Source organism: Miscanthus floridulus, chromosome 4 (assembly GCF_019320115.1).
Source record: "Miscanthus floridulus cultivar M001 chromosome 4, ASM1932011v1, whole genome shotgun sequence".
Taxonomy (NCBI): Eukaryota; Viridiplantae; Streptophyta; class Magnoliopsida; order Poales; family Poaceae; genus Miscanthus; species Miscanthus floridulus.
In genome coordinates, this window is record NC_089583.1 from 106,478,077 (window position 1) to 106,502,069 (window position 23,993).

Sequence of the window (23,993 nt, forward strand, 5' to 3'; positions counted from 1 at the left end):
TGTTTTGCTAATTACTCTTAGGCATTAACCTAGGTGCCAAGCAAGCTCGTAACACCCGAGGTGTTACATTCGGCTCATCCACGCCTTGGCGGGACGCGGCCGACCAGACTTAAGGCATCGTCTGCGCACCTGCTATACGACAATGCGGCCAAACCATGTGCGCGCATGCGGAGGCAGGTGCGGCACGGTAGGTGCGGCCGTAGCGCCATTAAGGTGGGACGACGGCGCGGGGCAGCCCATGTGCGAACTAGGACAAGGCAAGCGACAGCAGCACAGTGACACAGTGGCATCAGTAGCGGTAGCATCCTGACGCGACGGTGAGGTAATGGCGCTGGCAGCAGCTCCGTCGTGGCACGTGCAGGGCAGTCGGCAGCAGCGCGCGGCGGCACCATGCGGCGGGGCCAGCGGCAGCCGAGACCTATCCTGGCCAGAGGCGCCCATGGCCGACCGTGCACAGCAGCGCGCGCACGCACACGTGCGACCAACGTGGCGACACCGAGCGCCCGAGCGCGGAGATCGTGGCCACGCGGCCAACCAGCCCGAAACTATGACACGCACGAATTTTAAAGTGCTCAACACGACCAAACGGTTGCTCCTAAATCTAAACCATCTTCACCATGCTTAAGATGGCACATGAGACTACCAAATCGAGCTATAACACTACACCACTCCTTAACCCTATCTCTCATAATAAATTGCTAAACATAGCACTATCGAACTGTTGGCAGACTTGAAAATTTTTAAGTTTTTGAGCTAAATTTGATTTCATGTTCCCTTTCTAAACTATTAGAAATACCAACTAGTAACATTATTTTTCAACTGCAAGTATTTCACTGTCATCTACAAAGTTTGTACTTCAAACTTTATTAAGGTGACCCATATATGTTCTATAGCATTTTTGCCTAATAAAAATTGGTTTTCAACTTTAAGTGATATAATATGACTATCGAATCAACTTTCGTTTCACAATTTTAGTTGATCGTTTCGAGTTATAGAAATTGATCTATGCACTTTATCACATGCATTAACACATAAACATGATGCTCATGACATGTTTTAGTAAATGATTTACGGTGTAACACCGAGGGTGTTACAACAACCCACCGAGGGCAACCAAGAGCTCCTCCACCGCATCCCGATGTCTTCCTCCTCTCCGACGAGGGAAAGGCACCACTAGCGATGAGGCAACATTAGGATTAGCACCGAGCCAACCCCCTACCAAATCTCTCTACAACCCTATTATAACCCTCCGATTTTGGGTGCTTTTGAGTATAATGATCATCAGCTGCTGGACGTAGGGCATCGATATGCCCGAACCACGATAACCCGTTGCGTTCTCTCTATGAATCTTATACTCAAACAATAATGCTTGCCATAGTTCTGACTCCACAACAGGCGCCCCTACGAGCCAAAATTTTCCTTTGGTTGGCATTCCGTCGATGGCACTGGACAGCAGACCGGCGAACGCGCCATGGACTTGATGCAAGGGCGATATGTTACCTCTACGACCAGAAGCCTGAAATAATTGACCACATCATTGTGGAGTGCTCATTCACAAGGGAAGTCTGGTGCAGAATTCTTTAGGCGCTCAGGAGTCAACTGCCACCGGCGTCGGACATGATCACCGCTGCATGGCGAAGGCTAAGGGCAGGATGGAACGGACAATAAAAGGCCAACATCGACTCACTATTTACGTTGGTGTCGTGTCAAATTTGGAAGGAGAGGAACGCACGCGTGTTTAGGGAGGCTTCCTCAACGGCGTCCGAACTGCTGGCATTGATTAAGGCCGAGGCCGAGCGGTGGGTTCTTACCGGCGCAAATGGCCTAGGATGTTTGGCGACTGGATAGCACACAGTCAACCAATCATCGTGCGTGTCGCCAATTCAAGATGTAGCCACTAGTGTTTTTAGCTGGGTAATCCGGCCTCTTGTAAAAACTGTTCAATCTACTGCTTCTTAATACAATGATACGCATGGCTCATACGTATTCGAGAAAAAAAGAAAAAATATAAAGAGTCTCTTGGAGATGCTCATACTGTGTTTTTGGCACAAGATGCTTGTGCAGCCTATGCTAGAGGCGGCGGGGTGGAGATAGGGAACGGGAGAACAGGAGGTAGGGATCGACTCAACCAGAGTTTGGGATTGTCACCATCAAAAGAGGGAAGTTCATCTTAGGCAGTCTGCTTTGCGGCGATGAAACACCATCCCAACTTCCCCGTCCAGAGCCCGGGTATCCATCCCCTCTGGGCCCATTCAGTTAAGCCATTCTAGGTACAGGAACTATTCCAGGTTTAATTCCTTATACAAATTAAGCTTGAGTTCCAGTTGGATTGTTTCCAGCCAGTTATTCCCTGATAACCGAACATGGCCTCAATCAAAGAGAACGAGGTGTAACGCTGAAAAACAGGATCAGGAGGAATAAGCATAGTCTTGACAGGGAGTTGAGTGTGAAACCTAGACTCCCGGTGACATAGTTCAACGCGGTGTCCGCTTGGGCCAAGGGCCTGGTGACCGGCGGGTGAAGATGCCGCAACCACGCTGGGTGTGCTGAGGATGCCCGTCGATGTGGCAGCACCGGAATTGATCACTACGCGATTCACTGTCTTGCGGAGTGCACCCAGCTCCAAACGAAGGTCGTCGACCGTCGCATCCATGCGCAGCTTCCAATCGTTGAGCACCTTGGACTAGTTCTCCAAATAGCTAAAGCGTTTGCCGATGTTGGTCTCCACCGTCTCGATCTGCAAGGTCAGAGACGTCTGCAAGTACGAGACGGAGCCACGCACCACCTTGAACTCATCTAGGATGAGCTTCAAGTTTGGATCCATGGCGCCCAATTGTTTGTGGAACCGAGTGAAGTAACTGTGGTCGATTTCATGGGGATCTAAGACTGAGTGTCTCTGGTACCACTTGTCAACAAACTCGCTCACTATAACGGCAAGGGAATTCGGAAAAAGAAGAAGCAAGGGTAGACGAGGACAGGTTTTACTTGGAGGAGTTGTTCAGGGTCATACAGCTTAATGATACCACTTGTCAAAAAACTTAACGGCAGGGGAATTCGGAAAAGAAGAAGCAAGGGTAGGCCAGGACAGGATTTACTTGGAGAAGTAGTTGTTCAGGGCTGCAGCTTAATGATACAAGAGGCAGCGCCTCTGCTTTATCCGCACGCAGGCGGCACGTGACGCTCACAGCTGGACTCGCGACACACACCACTGGATCAGCTCGCAGCCCAGTCCGGACCATATACCTTGACGCTGGGTCTTCTGGAACGTTGCTCTCTTCCAAGTGCCGGCCCAGCCAAGGTTTGCCCGTCAGCGCCCAACAGAGGATTGCTGACATATATGCATATGCAAGAATAGCAACCATCATATTCCATCCACTCAAAAAAAAAAACCCATCATATTCCAAATTATAAAACTCAAAAACCGGGATGTGCGAAACATGAGAGCATAAAATAAAATCCGAATGCACGTCTTGAGATGTCAGTGGGCGCAACATTATGCTATTATGCACCTACAAACAATCCATCGCAAAAAGCAAAGCATGCCAGTTGTTTGTGTGAAATAACATGAGAGCTTAAATACCTTGAGTGCACGCTAGTATATGTGATTGTGCAAGATTATGGCCATGTGTTGTTTTCCATGGCAAAACTTTTGTCCTACACTTTTAGCCCATTTTTTTGGCAAATGGATCCAAACAAGTAGGCTAAAAGTGGGTAAAAGGGGAGGCTAAAGTTTAGCCTATTTGCACATTAAGAGGTGCAAAACTGAGCTAAAAGCATTAGGGTGTGAATGACACCTCATTTTGCACTTTTAGCCAATGTTCAAAAAGGCGACGCTAGGTGGTCGCCTAGGCGCGCTTACGCGCTGGGCGACGGGGTATCGCCTCGCCCAGGAGGGTAGGTGGGTACCTAGGCGGCGGGCAACTGTTGGCAGCGAAAGGAGGCTAGATCCGCCAAGGCAGGGACGCGTGGGGGCGACGCGAAGGTCAGGCGACGATGGAGAAGGAGGTAACATGGGGCAACGGCGGCCGGTCGGGGAAGAGGCGTCGTCAGGCGGTCGCAACAGGCAGATCCGCCAAGGCAGGCACGTGTGGGGGCGGCGTGGACGTCGGACGGCGGTCGGGGGAGGAGGTAACATCGACGGGGCAGAGGCGGGGGCGGCGGTAGCCGGTGGGGAAGGAGGCAGCGGCACGGGCGAGATGGCGGACGCAAGCAGAGGAGTTCGAGTCTTCAGGAGGGAGAGAGAGATGAGAGGCCAAGAGAGGAGGGATAAGGGGATAAGGTGTCGGTGGGGGTTACAGGCTTACAATACGAGACTTGGGCTTTTATTTGGGCCTTCTTCTTCTCTTTCTCTCCAATATTGACCACTTGTCTTCTATTTTTTCTTTTCTTTCAAGTATATATGCATGTATTATTCATCGCCTAGCCACCGCCTTGAAAACGCCTAGGCTCTAGGCCATGGACCAACGTCTAGATACCACTCAGCGCCTTCTTGAACATTGCTTTTAGCCTATTTTTTTTCATGGATCCAAGCACCCAAGCAAGTACTAAAGTTTAGTATCAAAAGTTTAGGTTTGCCATGGCAAATAGATCCAAACAGGGGCTATGTGTACAACTCGAATCACCAAAAGCAATACATAAAAGATGATTGTACATATAAATAACTAATTTGATGGAGCTTTGTTTTGATACTCTCAAATGAGAGTGAGCCATTTATTTAATTAGATTATATGGTTAGGATCACGTGAGACGTAATTGGTGAAATATATATTTGTTTAATTTTAAAATTTATAAAATAAAATAATAAATAAAGTTTTAGATATAAAATGTTTTTATATCTAATTAATGCATACATGATCTATGGATATGGAAAATCTTTTTATTTTTATAATTTTGGACATAACTTAATCTAAATTATAATTAGTATGAACTGCGTACTTTTTTACGTACGTAACCCGTGCCCAACATAACGTACGTGAAACTTTACTTGCGTGCATGCCCACCCGTGAAACTTAGGAACAAAAAAAAAAAAGTACGTGAAACTTTACCTATAGCCACTTCACGTGCTCAATGTACCGTGACATCTACGTGTTGTATTATAAATTTTAGACTATAATTAAACAGGTTAATTAAAACAAAATATACATATACCCACAAATTTCAGTCCAAATTAACTTTGGTTGCATCAGTAATAAGCAAAGAAAAGTTCTGACCCACCGAGAAAATAGGTTCAAGTAGTCTATCTGCCGATCATCAGCGCTTCTAGTACTATTGCAAGAAAGTTCCAGGCAAAAGCCATAAGTGCAGACTGCGGAGGGAGGTTGAAAATCTGGCAAGTTTTGCCTCACCTGATGCATTCCGGTTCCCAGATCAAGGGGGCTAGTCATTTAGTCAAGCATCGGAGCGGACTCCTCGTCGTCCTCGCTCGCTAAACACCTTCGCGTTCCGCGGAATGTCACAGGACCGCAGCGGACTGCCACTTTGCGCCGCTGCATCATGGGATTCCTATCAGAGCCTGACCATTGCCGGCAGCTCCACCGCAGCGACCGACTAGCCTGCCCGCCGCTTCCATGGAGCCCAGCTCCGTCAGCTCGGATCCATGGCTGTGGCTCTGATTTGGGATTATATCGTACGCCGATGAGGATATCGAGAAAAAATCGGAAAAGAAATTGTGTAATAAGAATCCCCTAATTTCCGAGTCGAGCATAGTACACCGTCATCCTCAAAAATTTTAGGCTCATTTTTTTATGAGCTCTTTTTTTTAAAAAAAATTGTCAGACCTTTTATTATTCATCTGACCCAGCAAAATCGCTGGTCACTAAATCCTCCAGCATGGGAGGAACCCCCTCCCAAGTGTTTTTTATGCCCTCAAACAAAAATGAGCTCTTTTTTGTGTTTTTTTAGCCCTCAAACAAAAATGATGAGAAGAAAACAAATGGGCCCGTAACAAATTTATCTGCTGTTTGTTTGTTTCCTCATAGGTTAAATTGGCCTGGCCCGGCAGGCCATCAACAAACCAGCCCAATTGAACTGGGCACCATAAGGCCATGCCGGAGCCTGACCTTTTGGTCAGGCCTAATCCACATGATATTTGTGCCCACTGATCCCTAGTATTTCATCAAAATTAAACGACACCCTGACTCGCAAGCGCAGCCCATCGAATATTGTACTTGTGCAAAGGGCCGCGGCGTAAAAGTTCCCTAGTCTTCGTTCCAACGCAACACACAAGCCCTTCCCCCCTTCCTCGAGTCCTTCGGAAGCAGAGGACGCGGGCGCGACACACCGATCAGGCGCGCCGAAGCAGCAGCAGCCGACGGTCATCCCCCGGCGTCGGCCAGCTCCTCGGCCACAGCGCCGGCCGCGACCATGTCGAAGAAGAAGGCGGTCACGACGATGACGCTCAAGGACTTCCACGGCGGCTCCATCCCATCCGAGCTCCCGCTCCCCTCCGCCCCCGGCGTGTAAGTTCCCGCCAAACCCTAGCCCGCCGTTGCTCCTCAGCTCCCTCCTTCCGATATGAACTGACCAGGTTCGTCTCGTTTGCCGCAGCACCCCGCGCCCGGCGGACCGCACCGTCGCCTCCGCGTCCCCCGTCGCAGCCGCGGTCGCACGGCCACGCGTGCCGGTCGCTTCGCCTACCGCCGCTGCGGCGGCAGCCGCGATGCCTTCCTTCCTCACCAACCCGTCCCGCATCGGCCGTCACTTCGACGAGGACGAGCGCACCCCCTTCGAGCCCGCCGCGCCGCGCCGTCCGGCGCCGTCCCCGACGTCGTTTGCACCGGCTCCCGTGGTGGCGCCCACCAGATCCGGCCCCGGGAACGCGTGGGGCCCGAGGAAGGAGGCCTCTCCGGCGTCTTCCCCTGTGGGTCCTGCTCCTGCCTCCGCCGGCGGCCAGATCTGGTCCGCGACACGCATCGCTCAGGCGAGCGCAGTTGAGAAGGTCATCTCCGGGAGATGGCACCCGTCGAAGCCCTCGTCTCCGCCGGCGCCAGTGCCAGTGCCAGTGCCAGCTCCGGTGTTGGAGACTCCCGTGGCCCTGCCAGAGATTGAGAGGCCTAGGTCTGTTGGGGTGAGAGAGCTGGATAGTGGGGTGGAGAAGGGCGCGGCACCAGTGAGACCTGCGTCGCATGAAGGAAGGGTTGGGGAAGGGAGAGCCACGGAGGTGCCAGAGAGACCCAGGTTGAAGCTGCTTCCTCGGTCCAAGCCAGTTGAGGCTCCTGAACCATCTCCTACCTATGTTGAAGAGAAGCAGGTTGTTACGATTTGTTCTTTCCATGCCTGTGTTGATCAGATTGCAAATTTTTTTGCTATGTCTTTCATCAATAGCAACAACCAACAGTACAGTATTTGCCTGCTAGATATACCTCTAGGCAAATTTTACATGATTGTTTGCATAATTTTGTGTTTGTTGTGGTTTCTTTATTTTTGGAAATCTAATTGTTTTTCATTGGTGATGTGGTTGATTGTATAGGTGCACCAGGTCCAGGTTACTGCTAACCTCATGAAGGCTGAGGTTAATCATGATGTGCACCAGAATGCAATGACTGCTAAAACAGGAGTTTTAGGAACAGATGCTGAGAGCAAGGTAGCAGAGAGACCACGTCTGAATCTGAAGCCTCGTTCCTATGCAACAGGACAGTCTGATGAAATTGCTGTTAAGGAAAGGTATGCGACAATCCAACAATGTCCGAGCTCCTATTTTGACTAACATTCTACCCCCAACTTGCATATAGCGTCTCTGTTAAGCGATCTTTGGTTACTGCAAAATTAGTGTCAAGCTACTCTCTGCTCTTTCAGTTTTTTGTCCCTGTATGCATTTGTTATGCAATTTAGGGCATGTTTGGATCACTAGTGCTTTACTAGCTGGGGCTAAAAACTAGAGTTAGCTAACAACTAGTTGAAGGCTTGGCTAAAAAATTAATGTACCTATTAGCACTCCTGTTTGGATGCACTAGGGCTGATTTTGGCTAATTTTTAGCTAGCTAACAATTAGCTCTTGTATCCAAACATGCCCCTAGCATAGCTTGCTGCATTGCTTTGGAGTCTGGAATCATATTGGGTTCGAAGATTAAAACAACACCAACTATGTCCTCTAGGGTCAGTGTTTTTGCATCCCTTTTGCCTTATGCTTTTACGCAGGTAATGTTTAATTGAATGTCGTAGGGTTGGTTTTGTTGTCTATATGATTAGATGGTGTTGTTCACCTTCAATTTCGTCAAATAATTAGTGATGACTGAATGTTGCATCACTCCAGTCTCCAACCATACATGGAAAAAAAATTAGTGAAGTCTAAGAAGCAAACATTTTAGTATTTCATTCTATCAATTAAAAAAATTATAATTCTGCTTGTGGTAAAAAAAAAAAAAATCTGCTTTGGATGAGATCTCCAAGAACAGTGGATAATGGTAAAGGAGAATATTGATGGTTGCAATGAGTCGTGGTAGGAGAATGATGTCTAGATTCATAGATTGTAGGTATCAGCACCTCGTTCTTTTCTTGGATATGTCAGAACTTGGATCTTTTTTTCACAATTTATTAGTGATGCTTTGTTTGACAACAATTAGGTCTGAGATCAATATATTCAAGTACTGTGTATGATACATGTAGAGTTAAATAACTACTATTTTGACTTCTTTTTGTTACTTTAAATGCCCTAGGCCATCCCTCTTTGGTGGTGCTCGCCCCCGGGAACAAGTATGTACTCTGTGCCTTTTTATTGATATGCTATTTATTCCTTTTTGTTTCTGGCTGAATCAAAATCTGATATTGTTCTTTTACAAATTCAGGTTCTCAAAGAACGCGGAGTGGATGTTTTGGCCAGTGATCTTGAGAAGACTTCACCAGTTGGCAGGTTGTTATATGTCAGTGATGCTTTATGTTTATATTGATAGATGCATTTTAGTTAGGTTGTGGTGATACAATTTTGATTACAGTTCACAAGTTCTGATTTATTTGTTGGAACTAGATACATAGGTTTTACTATGCACTTAGATATACACTATGTCTAAATACGTAAGTAAAAGTAATGTATCTAAAAAGGCCAAAACATCTTATAATTTGGAATGGAGGGAGTATTTTGTTATATTATTATTACATGAAAGAAATTAGAAACAGATAATTTGATCTTATGGGGACAACATAAGATAATTAATCTCCAATAGGTATTTGCATGGATTTCTGATAATTGAGTGACACTAATGATATTTGAGTAGTGTGCTTCAAGAATCAGTTGGTGCTTTATGTCAAGAGTTTACCGTTCTATTAGGAAAAAAAGGGATCATATTGTGTTCATGCCACAGAAATTCACTAGGTTTCATTTGATGACCCATGGAATGTACCGATGAGGAAAATTATAATGCTTGCTGTGCAACCTTATCAGTTTTTTCTTGTTTTATGGTAACTTGTGATGAAGTTTTTTTTTTCCTTGAAATCGTTTTTTACTTGCAGAGGTTACTGGAGAACAGCATAGGTTGAACTTGTGTTACATTACTGATAGTCTCTCTGTCATTTGTAGGTCTAAAGGTGAATTTGCAAAGGTTGAGCAGAAGGTTGAAGCTTTGTCCATTAACCCTTCTGTTGAAAGAGCTGATGGTTTTCCAGCTGGTCACAGAGGCCCAAGGAGTGTTGATAAGAAAGATTACAAGCGAGATACTGACAGGGCTGATGCATATAGGCCTACTCGTCGGGAGGACAACAGGAGGGTCGCTAGAGATATGGAGAAGCCACAGGAGCAACCACGCCCAGAGCCTGAGACATGGCGTAAGCCAGTGGAGCCTCCAAAGCCAGAGGTTGCAACACCCCGTTTTGGGAAAGCAGCAACTGCCTTGGAGCTCGCCCAGGCCTTCTCAACGTCCATGTCTGATACCGCACCCCAGAGCCGGTTGACCAGTGTTCCCAGTTCAAGAGTTCCTCCTAGCCCAGGTGCTAGGGATCAGTCTGGCTTTTCAAGGCTCACTGACAGCAGGACGTTACACTCCAGCCCTTCCCAGCGAAAGATAAATGGCTACTGATTGCTTGGCACACATATTAGATGTGCCACGATGACACAGCTCAGGTATCATGGCCTCGATGAAGCGCCCTGCTGTATCTTCATACTCAACTGCCCCTGCGTGGAGAAGTTCAATTGTTGCTCTGTCAAATGGTGGCACGCGAGGGGTGCTAATCTCATTGGTAGCAAACAAAAGGCTCCTCTCCCATAAGTTTCTGGTCAGTCAGTGGTTTATAACTGAGGGTTCATTTCCTCTCTTGATAACGAGAGATGTGAATTTGTGAACTATTTCTGCTTATGTTCGCCAGCTGCGATTTATTGCTGGGGAATAATTGCTATCGCTGGGGAATAATTGCTATCGCTGGGGAATAATTGCTACTTAGTTGGATGTGACAGTATGTATCTCTGGCGTGCTTGGTTTTATGATGTTGCCAGATCGGTGGTATGCAGCCTGTGTTAAAATGCAATTTTCGGGCCTTGTCTTCATAAGCTGCAAAATTGGGATTTTATTGTGCTAGTTTTTCTGGAGAAACTATTGGTACATTGTAGTCTTGTACGATTATATTATGATTATTAAAGGATATAACCTTCGATCTTGGTTGTCTAGTTGATGTAAGCCTCGTTTGGATCGCCTGAATTTCATTGGATTCCAAATGGAGCTAGTATTAAAGTTATGTTTGAGAATCCTGTGTAATTGGTGCTATCCAAATGAGGCTCTGAAGCTTTCGTTTCGTTTTTTATTTGATCTCGTGTTCCGTGGGTTACGATTACAATTACATGTGTTGTTCGAATCTGGATGATTCAGGTTGAATTGCCCAATTTGCATCAAAACAAAATGACGTGAAACTGGGAGCACTAGATTCCAGTAGCTGTGGAACAGTGGAAGTAGCCACGTCGCGGTGAAACCAAACGGAGCAAATTTTTGTAGCACTATGGCTGCAAGAGGAATCACAAAAGGCGAGCACTGCCCAGGTTGGGGGAGGAGAATCCGAAACAGCAGAGTTGTGTATGCACGTCAGAGGCACTAAGCTAGGGATCAGCTTTGTGAGCATCGATCAAGTTTGTCATGTTCGCTTGGCTTATAAGCTGTATTTTTTCAGCCAACGAATAATATTTATCTCTCACAATAAATCAGCCAACGGTACTTTCAGCCATGATTTATTAGCCGAGCGACCAGGGTAAAAGCAGGAAAGCCGTCGTCGTTCGTGGAGCCGCACCACCGCACACACGAGGTACACCGCAGCCGTTTTGCTTGCTTGATGCTCGCCGGCGCTCAGAACAGGAAGGCCGTCGGCGTGAACGCCGGCAGCACCGTCGGCTGGCCGTAGTGCCTGCAGGGAGAGAAGATGGATGCACCTGAGTCAGCGTCAACAGTAAAGGCTACTCTAACTACTACTGTAGCGACATAAGCGAGCGAGCAAGTGTTGGTTTTTTTACGATCCACGTCATCATCTACAGAAGGAAGTCACCAGTACGTTAGAGCATTATCGGATTTGGTTTGAAGCTGGAAAGCTTTATTAAGCGCGGGCCGGGTCCTCTTGCAACCTGCAGTGCATTGTGCATTGTGCGCTGATCTTTTCCAGGTACGAGTACGATGATGCTTGATGCCCAGTGGACAAGTGGTAGTGGTAGGCCGTAGGCATAGGCATAGGCATCGTGGTCACAGAGTACTCTCTACTCGTTCACAGGTTCAGTTCAGTCATGCAGCAGAACTGCAGAAGGCAGCAGCTCAGCCTTGTGCCTTTGTTGGGGTGGCCAGCCAGACCGGGTCACCAGCCACCAGGGCATGGCAGCGCAGCTTGAGTTTGACTACGGCCAAAGCGAGCTGGGAAAAGGTCTCTTTCTGACGCATGCACTACCGATAAAAAGGGAGTACAGTGGAAACTAGTATGGCATCTGGAGTTGGGCTGTTGGAGATGGACTGATGGCTCCGGATTCCGATAAGAAGGATAGCGAGCCTGTCCGCCGTGGAGAACCCATCAGGGATGGGGTCCATGGTCCATGTAGTAGAGGCTGTTTGCAGATGGTACTCTCTCTGGTTACTGATAACTAACTAACGATCCGTTCCAAAATTTAAAACTCTGATTATTATTCGTGGTCCAAACATCACGTTTGGGATATGTGTAGATTTGAGAAATGGGTATTAACTAATCTTCCGGTATTTACATCAAAAAAAAAAAATCATACAATATTCAACATGGGGTACACACGTTCTAGCTATTACTAGTAGTTGATAAAAATAAGTTAATGTAGGCTGATTTTAGCCAGTTATTCAGTCCACTTGGAGACGACAATTTGCAAGATGAAGTTGACTGCTCCCATAAGCTACGTACCAAAAAGTAGGTTTCACCCGATCGAGGGGGTCCTCTCCTCTCGTGTGCGCCAAATCTTTAGTGGACTTTCGTGGAGCATCCAACCCAACTAAAATTAGGTGCCGCGCGCGAGTTGATCAACTATCCTATCCACCGTTTCCGTTACTGTCATCCATCTTCGTCCAAACCTGGAAGGCTAGCTGGAAGGTCACCTTCTTTTTCACGTAGAAACGTGTGCGCAAGGGTAGCCCACAGGAACGCATCAGGGGCCTACTCGGCTGTGACACGCAACGTCGTCCATCTCCACCCTCCCGGGAGGAGCCGGCGCCCAGGGTCAACGGACGGACGCGTGTCGCGATCCGGGCACCCCTCCCCTCTCCCTCTCCCTCGCCCCAGTCGCCACCGCACGCACCCACGGCCACGCACGCACGGAACGAGCGCCAAGGAACTCACCGGAAGTCGTCGTAGCTCGCCGCCCGGGTGGCGCGGCGTGGCGACCTCGCCCTGGCCTTGGGCGGCGCGGCTGGCTTCTTCGCCTGCGCCTGCGCCTGCGCCATGGACGCGGCAGTCATGGCGGCGTCCTCGGAGATGGCGCCCAGCGTCGGCTTCCACGCCGCCGCCGACCCCGACGATGAAGGCCTCCGGCGCCGCTTCTGCGCGGGCGCAGCGGCGGCGGTGGCCGTGGCGGTGTCGTCGGGCGCCGCAGGCGACGTCGGCGGCGGCCGGCGCGCGCGCCTCACGAAGGCGAACAGCTTCATCTGCTGATCTGCGTGCGCCTACGTGTGGCTAGCTTCCGGTCCCCTGCCCCTGCAGGTTTTTGCTTTACCGTTGAATGGACGGACAGCTTAATTAGGCTTAGCTGATCCGCATCACGGGGCGTTTTGTAGTGGGTGGCTGCCGATTTGGCCCTTATTATATGCACAACAGCAGGGGGTTTGCACCACTTGTTAGTTGTGACTGCAGATGACTAAAATGCCCTTTGCTCTTTAGGACAGTCCTAAATGTCACGTACAATGAAATCAAACTCGAATGAAACTCTTCCTCTCAATGCAAAGTTTCATTTTACAATTTCATAGGCATTTAATTCCACGACCCATAGAAAGTTGGTAATCACACTAAGAGAGTTTCATCTTTCTATCTTCTTAAATACACTGTCATATCATAAAAAATGTCTATGTAACGACCTATTTAATGCAAATGAAATTCACATAAAACTCCCACTGAAACTGATCTTAATTAATACGAGTACTACTAGCTAGAATTTTTCAGGAACCTGCAAACTTCCCCCAACTCAAGCGGGGGTTTGATTGGATATACCTATTTCCTCTCAATATTAGTATCTAGATTTTATTTGAAAAGGTAACTGAGTTTAAAAAAAAAAAATCGCTCATCAATCCTACTCAATCTACCGCACTTCACATGAGGAATGGATTTATCCAAACAAGCTTCAAATGTAGAGGAAACATGTGTAATGAGTTGGAGGAGATGATGCACTGCACAGTGCACACTACACGGGGTACAAAGCCTCAACGCGACAAGGATATGGTATCCTAAATGCTGTTTTCCACTAAAAACAGCAGCAACACACTGTTGGAGCTAAAGGTAGACCTGTTTCTAATGAAGCAATGATCGATGGCACTCAGGAGCCCACAAAATAGCAGGACCATAATCACCAAGAAAATGAGCCAACCCAATATTTTCCGCTAAATATAATTCTAGGTACGCATTGCTAAATCGAGAAAAAAATGTTCGGAGAAAATAAAGTCAGCTGACTGTCAAGATCGATTTTTTTGGGTATTTGGCACCCCTTTGAATTTATTAGTATACTAAAATTATAACCGTGCGTTGCAACGAAAAAAATATGATGATAATTCAAATTTGAGTTTAGATATTTACGTGCTTCAAGAAGTCGGAGGTCGTCTTGGATTAGTGACCCCCTGCAATTTGGTGGCCGTGCAAAGCACGTTTTCTGCTTCCACTGTTAGGTTCGTATAGGATAAAAAAAATCTTTTTAGACTTTTTTCTCCTTGTACAGCGTTTGCATGTCGACTCAGATGGAGCGATCATGGAAACTGGCCAGTAGGCAGGAGTCGGCTCCGTTCGGCTTGCTGAATTTTGGCTGAAATTGGCTGAAAAAACACTGTTATGGCTGAATTGTTGTAAGAGAAAAACACTGTTCCAGCTGAAAAAACAAGCCGAACAAGCCGGATATGGGGTAAGCAGTTGTGATGGCATGGATGGCAGGTGATTTCGTATTTAGGGGGTGTTTGTGACTGCTCCGCTCCTGTTTTTACAGGTCCGTTCTAACTCCGCGTTGCCAAACACCTTCAGCTCCAAAAAACTCCGCTCCATAAAAAAAAACAGAGCTGGAGGTCAACTCCACATTTTTTTCTAGAGCACTTCAAGAGGTACTTCAATTTTTAAAGTTCTGTACTCTTACATAAAGTTATTGGATAATTACCCAACTTGCGACTCATTAATCGCATGTACGGCTGTACCGGTTTGTTTTCTAATCTGTTCAGACTCCCTCTACGCGTGATTTTTTCCTCCGCTCGTGACGTTCCGCTCCATATGCACGCTAGGCAACATACTGTTCGTACCATTGGTCATGGGTGATCATGGCAAGTCAAGCCAGATCATTCGAACTTGCCATTTTCTTGAGCCACGCCAGTGGCAGGACGAGTTTGGAATCAATTCCATGGCTGGAATTGACAGGCCATGAGAAAGGATTTTTGTTTAATTTTCTATCACTCACATTGCAATCAACAGGCCATGAAAAATTAAGTGCAATTTCTTATATTTTTCATACCAGGTGGTCCCGTTCGGCTGGTATGAAAAATGCACCGTTCATACTGAAAACACTGTTCCGGTTAAAATATTATGGGAGAAAAATACTGTTCTAGCTGAAAAAAAAATCAAACAAGCCGGCTTCTTGGTCGGCCGAACGGGGTATTTGGTAATTTACAAATGTCAATCAGGGGCATAATAAACTGTTCGTATGAAAACAACACATTTGTGGAGCTGGAGACCGGCTATGTGCCAAACAGTACCATCTGTTCCACAAACTCCACGTTAAAGCTGCTCTATAGTAAAGTTTATGGAGCATAACTACAAAAACGGAAGCGGAGCAATCCCAAACACCGCCTTATAATCGACCACGACCACGACCACGGCGCATACACATATTTGCATGTTGGCATGCAACTTAGACGGTCTCCAACAAGCCAGACCTAAAAACAAGAGTTTGGGTACCGCACAGTAAAAACATCCCGGACCCAAAAACTATCATATTCCAACAGGCGACACAAACGAGAAGACAGGCATGGGAAATAGCCAGGAGCAGCAGCCGGCGGCGGCCATAGCCCAGGAGCCCGGAGTTGTTTCTTCGTCGCAGGAATGGGCAAGAATGGCATCCAGTACGCAGTGGTCAGTAATACTGCTCTATACTCTCTTGCAGCGATACTACCTTTTCTTATCTCCCTCGCAGGAGGCCTGACATCGTCGCCGTGGTCGTCGCAGGTGGACGCCTTCACGGCGAGGCCGTTCAAAGGGCAACCCCGCCGCGGTGGTGCCTCCGCGAGGACGCCCGCCAAGGCCGCTGACGAGCAGGTGGATGCAGTCCGTCGCCTCCGAGGTCAACCTCTCCGAGACCCGCCTTCCTCTCGGGTGCGGGTTGCGTTGCCGAGGAGGGCGCGAGGCGGCGAAGGCGCAGGGAGATGGACGTCGTGGTCGAGGCTGGCCCCGGGCTGCAGCTTGGAGGATTGCGACGGGTCCGGGTGGCCGAGGGGCCCATGGACTGGGAGGCGAGGAGGACGTCGGGGCGGCGAGAGATCGTCGGCGCCGGGAGGACGGGTCCGCCTCCACCCCCCGCTCGGCGAGCCTTGCAGCTTGGAGACGAGAAGTACGAGCGAAGACGCTTATTTGCCGTCCCGTTTTGGCTCTCAACTTCAAACTGCGTCGCTCGTTTGCGACGTCTCGGTTCGGTTTCAGCCAGATTCGATCTCTATTTCGCATGCACAGACGATTCTCTTGCATAATGCAGACTCTGCAGCCGGGCGTATGAAGCATGGATGTATTTGGTAGTATTTATGATCGGATAGCATATGTTTTTTTTTTGTATCACCAGATGTATTTGGTAGTCTTTGTGATCGAATAGTATACGTTTTCTGTATCACCAGATAGATGATTACTTTAGAGTCTTTTTAGGTGTAAAGACAGAGAAAAGAGAGATATAGCAGGTCGTACTGGATTTATTTATTTCTCGTACGTTCCATGCCATAGTGGCCCCGTACGGTTTACTTAGAAATCGGCTTGTTCGGCTTGTTTTTTCAGTTAGAACAGTATTTTTTTCTCACGATAATTCAGCCAGAACAGTGTTTTTCAACCAGTTTCAGCCAAGATTCAGCCAGCCGAACGGGTCAACTCGCAACTTGCAAGTTTTAGTATTCGTTTTCCAATACTATGTTGTCCGGCCGTGGCATGGCCGATAGTGAGACGTCAACCACCAAGCATGCCACTTGTTCTAAGACTTGCAGACTGTTTCTTTAGGATAATCACATATGAACAATGATGAGTTATAAAATACTATATGGTACATGTTTAATTTATCACGATTTGGACCCACAGAAAAAAAAAAATCGGACAGGTGCCGTTTTTTCCTCGATTTCTGACTTTGCTCCGGCCGGTAGCTCTGGTGAGATCGAGTGTTATAGTCTATACCAATTGCCAAAAAAAAAAGTGTTATAGTCTACCCTTAGTCTTGGTTGTTGAGATAAAGAGGTTACAGAAATGACACCAACGCGTCACCCGTATCTTGACTTGTGTGCAGACATGGTAAATTCTTTGTTTATCCTTTTTGGGTGTTGCCATGAAACATTGATGTGATGCACAATGACCTTGGGGAGATTTGTACACATGGGCGGCTAAAATTTCTCTAGATAACGTTGTTTTTTTTTTAATAAAAAAATCCACACATGCATTGTTTCCAACATTTATACCAACAGTAAGAGGAACCTAGTGAGAAACATGGTATCATCAACCTGTCAGGTACAGGAAGGAAAACATCTGCAAAATCTTTGATTTCAGGCGTAGTCATCACAGAGAATCTCAATGACAGTTCTGTACCAGTAACTCTGGAGGCTTGCGTTCAGGAAATCGGAGCAACCATTTTATACCTTCTAGAATCATGTGAGGCTCCACATGTAGGTCAAATAAGAAGTTAAATTTATGCAAGTTTTTTTTAAGCCATCTAGTTTCTCTCTCAATGAAAAACATCCATTGAGAGAGAAAATAATATCATTTAGTCTGGCTAGTAAATTAGTAATTGATCGTAACATGTTTTAGCGTGAATGTTCATATCCTGACAAATTTTATACTTACTTGAAATATATAATAGCGTTCGTTTAAATATCCCCCTGGTTGTTGCATCTATATATTACTATTATAAGATATAAGATGCTGGCTACCTTATCGTTTGGTTAACAAATACGAAGTCAATACCTTGATGAACGCATGCATAATTATTTATCATTGGTTATCTTTCTCGGATCACAAATCCAACAAAGTGGTATCTGGCAGGATATGCACATGATGAGAAGTAAAAGAAAGGGTCTTCCGTCAGAACAATAAGTAAAAGAAAGACTACAGTCAGCACTCAGCAGTGCCCATTTCTTTTGTTTAACTGATCAACTTAATAAACTTAACTGAGGATACCGTGACATGGCTTGCACTCAAACTAGCTTGACCCAACCAAGAAAAGTTTAGTATAGAGTCCATCTCGAAAAGACAAAGAAGAACCGAAGAGGGGTGGAAATAGCGGCATGGTCCTTAGAGGCTTTTTTTTACGGTTCTTTGAAAGCTACTACGAATCTACGATGCATTAAAATAATAGTTTGAGATAATGGGGTAGCAATGGTCTGCTATCGATTTCAATCCCGCGAACATTAGGTTTTGGAAGCTAAATTGTGCAAGTTTTTTTTCTTATTTTAATGATTTTATTTTATTGAAGTACTAACACACCAAACTCAATATGCATGAGAAGCAAACATCATCATGCTTAAAAAATATAGCATTTAATAATCAAGAAATTGTGCAAAGTTGGGTGAAGAAACTTGTGAGGAGGTCCTCCAACTTTTTTTTTTTGAGGGAAGGTCCTCCAACTATTACACCTTTAATTTGGAGTGCTTCAATACTTTACGTAACTCTCGTCGAAAGGGCGAACCATGGAAGCACCTTTTACATACTTATCAATCCAACTGTGCTGTTGCAATAAGTGAAGAGAAAAATATGCATAACGGGGTAGTAACGAATCGAAATACTGAATCTGCACGATGTCACTTGGCACTTAGCAGAGCCTGTGCGAGCCGACCTTACCAAACCCAAGAGATAAAGACAAATTAAAAAAAGAAAAAGCCACAAAGATTGGAAAGCAACAAAAAAGAACAAAAAGAGGCAAATGATTGTTGATTTAAATGAGAAGGACACATGTCCTATGATTAATCTTCAAGGGGACCTAGTTTAATATTTTATCTTTATACGTATCACTCACCCATTTGCATGGAAGGTTTCTACTAAGGGCATTCAATTCCACCAAGAACTCTATATATTCACCCAAATGTTGCTTCGAAAAAGTTTGATTTGTCCTCCTAAGCTTGTCGCCGAATTTAAAAAACATTCTTGAACTCTGAATACCGACGTCGACCGGAAGATCTACCCTTAAGAACAAGTGCCCGCTCGTCAGCTTCTTCGGCCCACCTCTCCGACCGGAGCGCTCGCTTCGGGCACCAGCCGCCTCCAAGCGTTTTCTCCAATCGGAAGGCCTAAAACGCTGCTTCCTACTCCGACCCCACGACTCCGACCCCGCGACCGGGGCTCGTGGGAACCCTGCTCACCGCTCCTCTTCGACCGGCGCGCTGAGAGCCGACTGGAGCCATCCGATCGGGGGCACCCCCGTTCGGAAGGAACCAGAAGACGTGCGGAGAAAGGCAAGGCATGGCTCATAAGTCAAAACCACTGTACCAGGGACCATACCCTGCACGAAACAGTGCTCTGCAGCCACCCTGACACAAAGTATTGTAGGGGCCGCTAACAACTCCCATACGGTAAGCCCCCCGCGTGTCTCTAGACATCGATCACAGTATGAGCTCCAGGATTTGCCATACCGGGTAAACATAGCGCGGCTCCTCACATGCCGCTAGGCATCAAGAAGTATTTGTAGGTACCGGCGTCCATCCTTCCTGAAGAAGATAGCTCGACCTCCTGTGCACATCTGACATCCTACAGCGACATCGACAGTATTAGAGGGCGTCAACCATTATCCAGTTTTCATCACCGTAGGCAGCAAGGCTTAGAAATATCCATACTTTCTCCCTATCACCTGTAAAGCCATCCCCTTCATCTATAAAAGGGGATGTGCTCCCTCCAACTGGGGGAGATCGACTTTTTGAAGCTCAGACTCACTAGATCGACATCAACACTCCCAACCGTAGGACCACCCAGTTCCGACCGCAACTCTTCCGGTCGGAGCCAACCAAACCTCTTGTACACCCCCTTCTTTCTCCTTCTCGTTTGTAACCCCACTACAGACTTCGAGCACCTAGGCTTAGGAATAAAGTCACCGACCGACCCCGACTGGACGTAGGGCACGTTGCCTGAACCAGTATAAATCATGTGTCATTGAGTGCTAGGCCACCTCCCCGAACAACTTACCAGCTTAACTTGCAAAACGGATAAATAACCCTTTAAAATAGTTCAGAGTTGTTTCGAGGGTGGTTTTGATTGATATGGCACTTGGGTCCCACATATCTTTAGTCTTTTTAGCCGTACCATCGTTCCTTGAATATTTGTGCTCCTAAAATGATCTTAAATGAAAAAGTCAACTAGGAAGTTTTAGATCTCTACAAGCACTATAAATTTGGTATAGAGCGTGTCTTCCTCCGTGATTGATTCTAATAATCATAGAACTTAAAATGAATATTTAGTCCTCTAAATGATCTCAAATAAAAACATTGTTAACCACAAAGTTAGATACCACATTGACTACAACTTTGTCATAGACCATGTAAACGCCTGGGGTTGTTTGAAAAATTCAAGAAAAAAGCCTCTAAAAGATCTGATATAGAATGTGACAACTATAAAGTTATAGATCACATTTAGAGCTATAACTTTTATATAGACCATGTGAACATCCAAAGTCATTTGAAAAATTCAAAAAAAAAAAAGATTTCAAAATCTGAGAACTTAATAATGAATATTTGGTGCTCTAAATGATATCAGACAAAAAACAACAAATTTAAAATTCAAAATCTTAGAACTTTGATATGGACCATGTCAACATTCAAGGTCGTTTGAAAATTTTAAAATTTTGAATTTTAAAATATGATAACTTAAAACAAATATTTGAGGCTCTAAAAGATTTCATATAAAAAAGTTGTCAACTGCAAAATTCTAGATAGCATTGATATCTACCATTATAGCACAAAGTTTGTATTAATCTAATTTAATATGAAAAAAGGTATGATTTGTTGATATAAAAGAAAGAGAGAAACCAGCTGGCATGTGGGTCTACCACCATGTCAGCAAAAACACCTAGTAAACCATTTTGAATGGTCAAGGGGATTATTTTATTTGGTTTTAAGGATGATGAGGTAAGTTATCTGGCATTTGAGTTTGAGGGTATTTTTTTAACTCAATGACAAGTTTATGCAATAAATCAGACATTACTCTAAAAGTAAAATTAATGCAATTTTATTGTCAGAAGGGAGTCAGACTCCAGCAGCTACTGAAAATGCTATATTCTTTTCCTTTAACAAAAAGAACCGGACAGGAAAAGCTATATGACAGGGTTGTTCACAAGAAAAAAAAAACTCTAGAACATCGAAAAAATAAGAGCAAGAAATCGAGTGCCATGAAGAAAATAGAAATAGGCCCCAAGGCCGCCATGACATAAAAATATTTAAAGTGACGATTGAGATATCCTTTTATCACCCACCCCCCCCCCCTAGTACAACTCCAAGCAATTCCATATTTCCATGTGGCTCTTCATGAATTGGTGGCAACTAAAGGGCCTTTGGAGCCATCATATCTACGACAGGAAAGCGATGGAAAACACATGCCTAGTTTTCATTCAGTGAATAAAGGGTTGCATTGTCTGTCCACCAGACAACTGGAAATTTTAGGTTCAATCAAACTGAAACGAGGGTGATGAGACACCAACATGGCAGCATACATTGGAGCTGGAGGTGATGCTAGTTGCATTGCATCTGAGATCTTCCTTCTGGACTGGTTACATAGTTAAATCCGCCAATCGGAGTCTGTTTTCAGGCTTAACTCATGTGCTAATCTGACCTTAGGCTACCTTGTCCCTTGGGGGCCCTGAACAAAGCAAAGCAAGTTGCCTGTACTTTTAATGTTTTGTCAGATTGTCAACTCCTCCTTTAGGGTCTTTATCAAAGTGGTATGCACATGCATATCCTAGTTCAACACCTCACCAGCTCGACTTACAGGACTGCAGGTTTCAGTAAGCATATTGGCTAACTACTTGTAGAGAAACCTGAAACGAGTTGTCTTCTTTGATTTCCAGATTCCGATGATGAGAAAAATGAAAGGAAAATTTGAGCACGTTTAATCTAGTAGCTGTCTGCAGGCACGCACGGCACGCAATGCAAGATGCAACGAACACCATTAGTAAGCCATCTCAGTGCGCTCGATCTTTCGATGAAGCAAAGCAAAGATCGAGCGAGGGACTGCTCATCAGTGAAGTCTGAAGTCTGAACACGACGACGACGACGAGCAACGGAGAGCAACGAAGTAGTGCCCGTCCACACCACGCTGTCCACACCACACCATTGCCCACCTTTTTCCGCCTCGCCCCATCACGGCCTTGGCCTCCAAGGAAGGGTGGCGAGAGGAGAGGCCACGAACCCAAATCCGCGGCAAATCACTAGCTGCCAATCGATCTTTTTCGACCGGTTTCAGCTCCAATCGCAGCCAGGCATAGACAGCAGGCAGAATCCATCGGTGAGAAGATGGTATCCTTGTGAAAACGACGGCGCTGCGTCCTCTTTCCGCAGCCGGGTCCTCTTCAAGGCGCTTTTCAGGTAGGCTCGGCTCGTGTGCCGTCGGTTTCAGACCACCAGCTCGATCCGTCCACCGGATGCTCCATTAGCCGTATGTTTGTTTGCAGAGCGAGGCCTAGGTTGCTGTTGCAATCGCAACGCCAACGCGTTGCACAGTTCAGGGAGGGCCGGCCGCGCCAGCTCGCGCTTCACCTGCCGGCTGCCGTCTGCCACTGAGCGGTCAATGATAGTTAGCATGTTTGGTTGGCTGGTTCGTATTGTTGCTAGTTCGTGAATAAATATTGTTGACTGATTTATGTAAAAAAAAATACTCATTTACAATAAGCCACAGCCAAACGAACAGAACGCATAGGCCGTCCGCCGTCCGCCGGCACGTGCAGTGACGCAACAGGAGGTTGGTGAACCTGAACGTACCTGGTCACCGCTTGCAGTTGCAGTCTTGCAGAGGACTGCGACGGGAGGCTCATGATCACGGCAGTGCGCGTGCAGGATTCCCATGACTCCTAGCTCCAGTAGTACTGGTGGCTACTCCCTCCATCCAAATTTAAGTGCGCGTTTGCGCTTCAGATTTTTTCCAAAAATAATCGGTTCGCATATGTCTTAGGGGGTGTTTGGTTTCTGCAGTAAAATTTTAGTCCATGTCCCATCGGATGTTTGATATATGCATGAAGTATTAAATATAGATGAAAAAAATAACTAATTGCACAGATTATGGCTAATTTGCGAGACGAATTTTTTAAGCCTAATTAGTCCATGATTTGACAGTGTTGTGCTACAGTAAATATGTGCTAATGGTGGATTAATTAGGCTTAATAAATTCGTCTCGTAAATTAGTCTCCATCTGTGTAATTAGTTTTATAATTAACTCATATTTAGTTCTCCTAAATAGCATCCGAACGTTCGATGTGACATGGACTAAAATTTAGTCCAGGAAACCAAACACCCCTTCAGACCTAGTATGTACAAAGGAGTAGTAACTGCCATTAGCAACCAGCTGTGGACCATGTTGGAACAAACAAAATAAAAAAATCGCTAAATTCTTCCATCCACTCATTCACTTCGTCGTTCTCATCTCAGCGAGGCCCCGTACAGGCTTCCAGAACCCACGCCAGCCTTTTGCAGGGGGTTTATAGGGACAGCAGCGTCATTTGCCACTTACACTAAGGTTCTCATTCAAAACGCATAAGTGCAAATAAAATAAGGACGAAGGGAGCAGTGCTACTGAGGATGTCGAATATTCGAGACTTTGTTGTCCAAGGAATAGAATGGATCCAATCAAGGATGATGTACAAGATCTAGATTCAGAATCTAGGATGCAGGTTTGGAGTAGCGTGGGCATTTGCTTCTGGATTTCTATGCGGTTATGTTAAGATAGTAATTAGAATGATTTTCCTATCTTAGCAAACATAATATCGGATTAATGGTACCTTTAGAGAAGTGAGCTTTATTATAAAAATATGCATTTGGTTAAACTTTTGATTATTTTAACTCATCAAGTGATATTTTCTTTTTTTTTAAATGATCTTGTTCTATATATATTGTTATGACATAAAAACTTTATAAATCAATTTTGTATTTTTGTAAATTGTAAATAGAAAAAATCTTTATAAATTAAATTGG

General features: G+C 45.8%; 2 protein-coding genes across 2 annotated transcripts; one reads left to right on the plus strand and one right to left on the minus strand.

Moving 5' to 3' along the window:
- Positions 1-6,216: 6,216 nt before the first annotated feature.
- On the plus strand, positions 6,217-10,575 carry LOC136550252 (uncharacterized). Its single transcript, XM_066541756.1, has 6 exons — positions 6,217-6,458; positions 6,547-7,249; positions 7,469-7,662; positions 8,655-8,691; positions 8,784-8,848; positions 9,512-10,575. The coding sequence occupies exons 1-6, from the start codon at positions 6,364-6,366 to the stop codon at positions 10,005-10,007; spliced, it is 1,590 nt and encodes a 529-aa protein (XP_066397853.1). The 5' UTR covers positions 6,217-6,363; the 3' UTR covers positions 10,008-10,575.
- Positions 10,576-10,873: 298 nt separating this feature from the next.
- LOC136550254 (uncharacterized) lies at positions 10,874-13,162 on the minus strand. Its single transcript, XM_066541757.1, has 2 exons — positions 12,751-13,162; positions 10,874-11,316 (listed from the first exon to the last, which is right to left on the minus strand). The coding sequence occupies exons 1-2, from the start codon at positions 13,053-13,055 to the stop codon at positions 11,259-11,261; spliced, it is 363 nt and encodes a 120-aa protein (XP_066397854.1). The 5' UTR covers positions 13,056-13,162; the 3' UTR covers positions 10,874-11,258.
- Positions 13,163-23,993: the final 10,831 nt, after the last annotated feature.

Coding starts and splice junctions, on each gene's coding strand:
- LOC136550252 (XM_066541756.1), top strand. CDS start 6,364: ATGTCGAAGAAGAAGGCGGTCACGACGATGACGCTCAAGGACTTCCAC. Junction 8,692..8,783: donor GTGCTCGCCCCCGGGAACAA/GTATGTACTCTG, acceptor TTACAAATTCAG/GTTCTCAAAGAACGCGGAGT. Junction 8,849..9,511: donor AAGACTTCACCAGTTGGCAG/GTTGTTATATGT, acceptor TGTCATTTGTAG/GTCTAAAGGTGAATTTGCAA.
- LOC136550254 (XM_066541757.1), bottom strand. CDS start 13,055: ATGAAGCTGTTCGCCTTCGTGAGGCGCGCGCGCCGGCCGCCGCCGACG. Junction 11,317..12,750: donor GCGAGCTACGACGACTTCCG/GTGAGTTCCTTG, acceptor CTCTCCCTGCAG/GCACTACGGCCAGCCGACGG.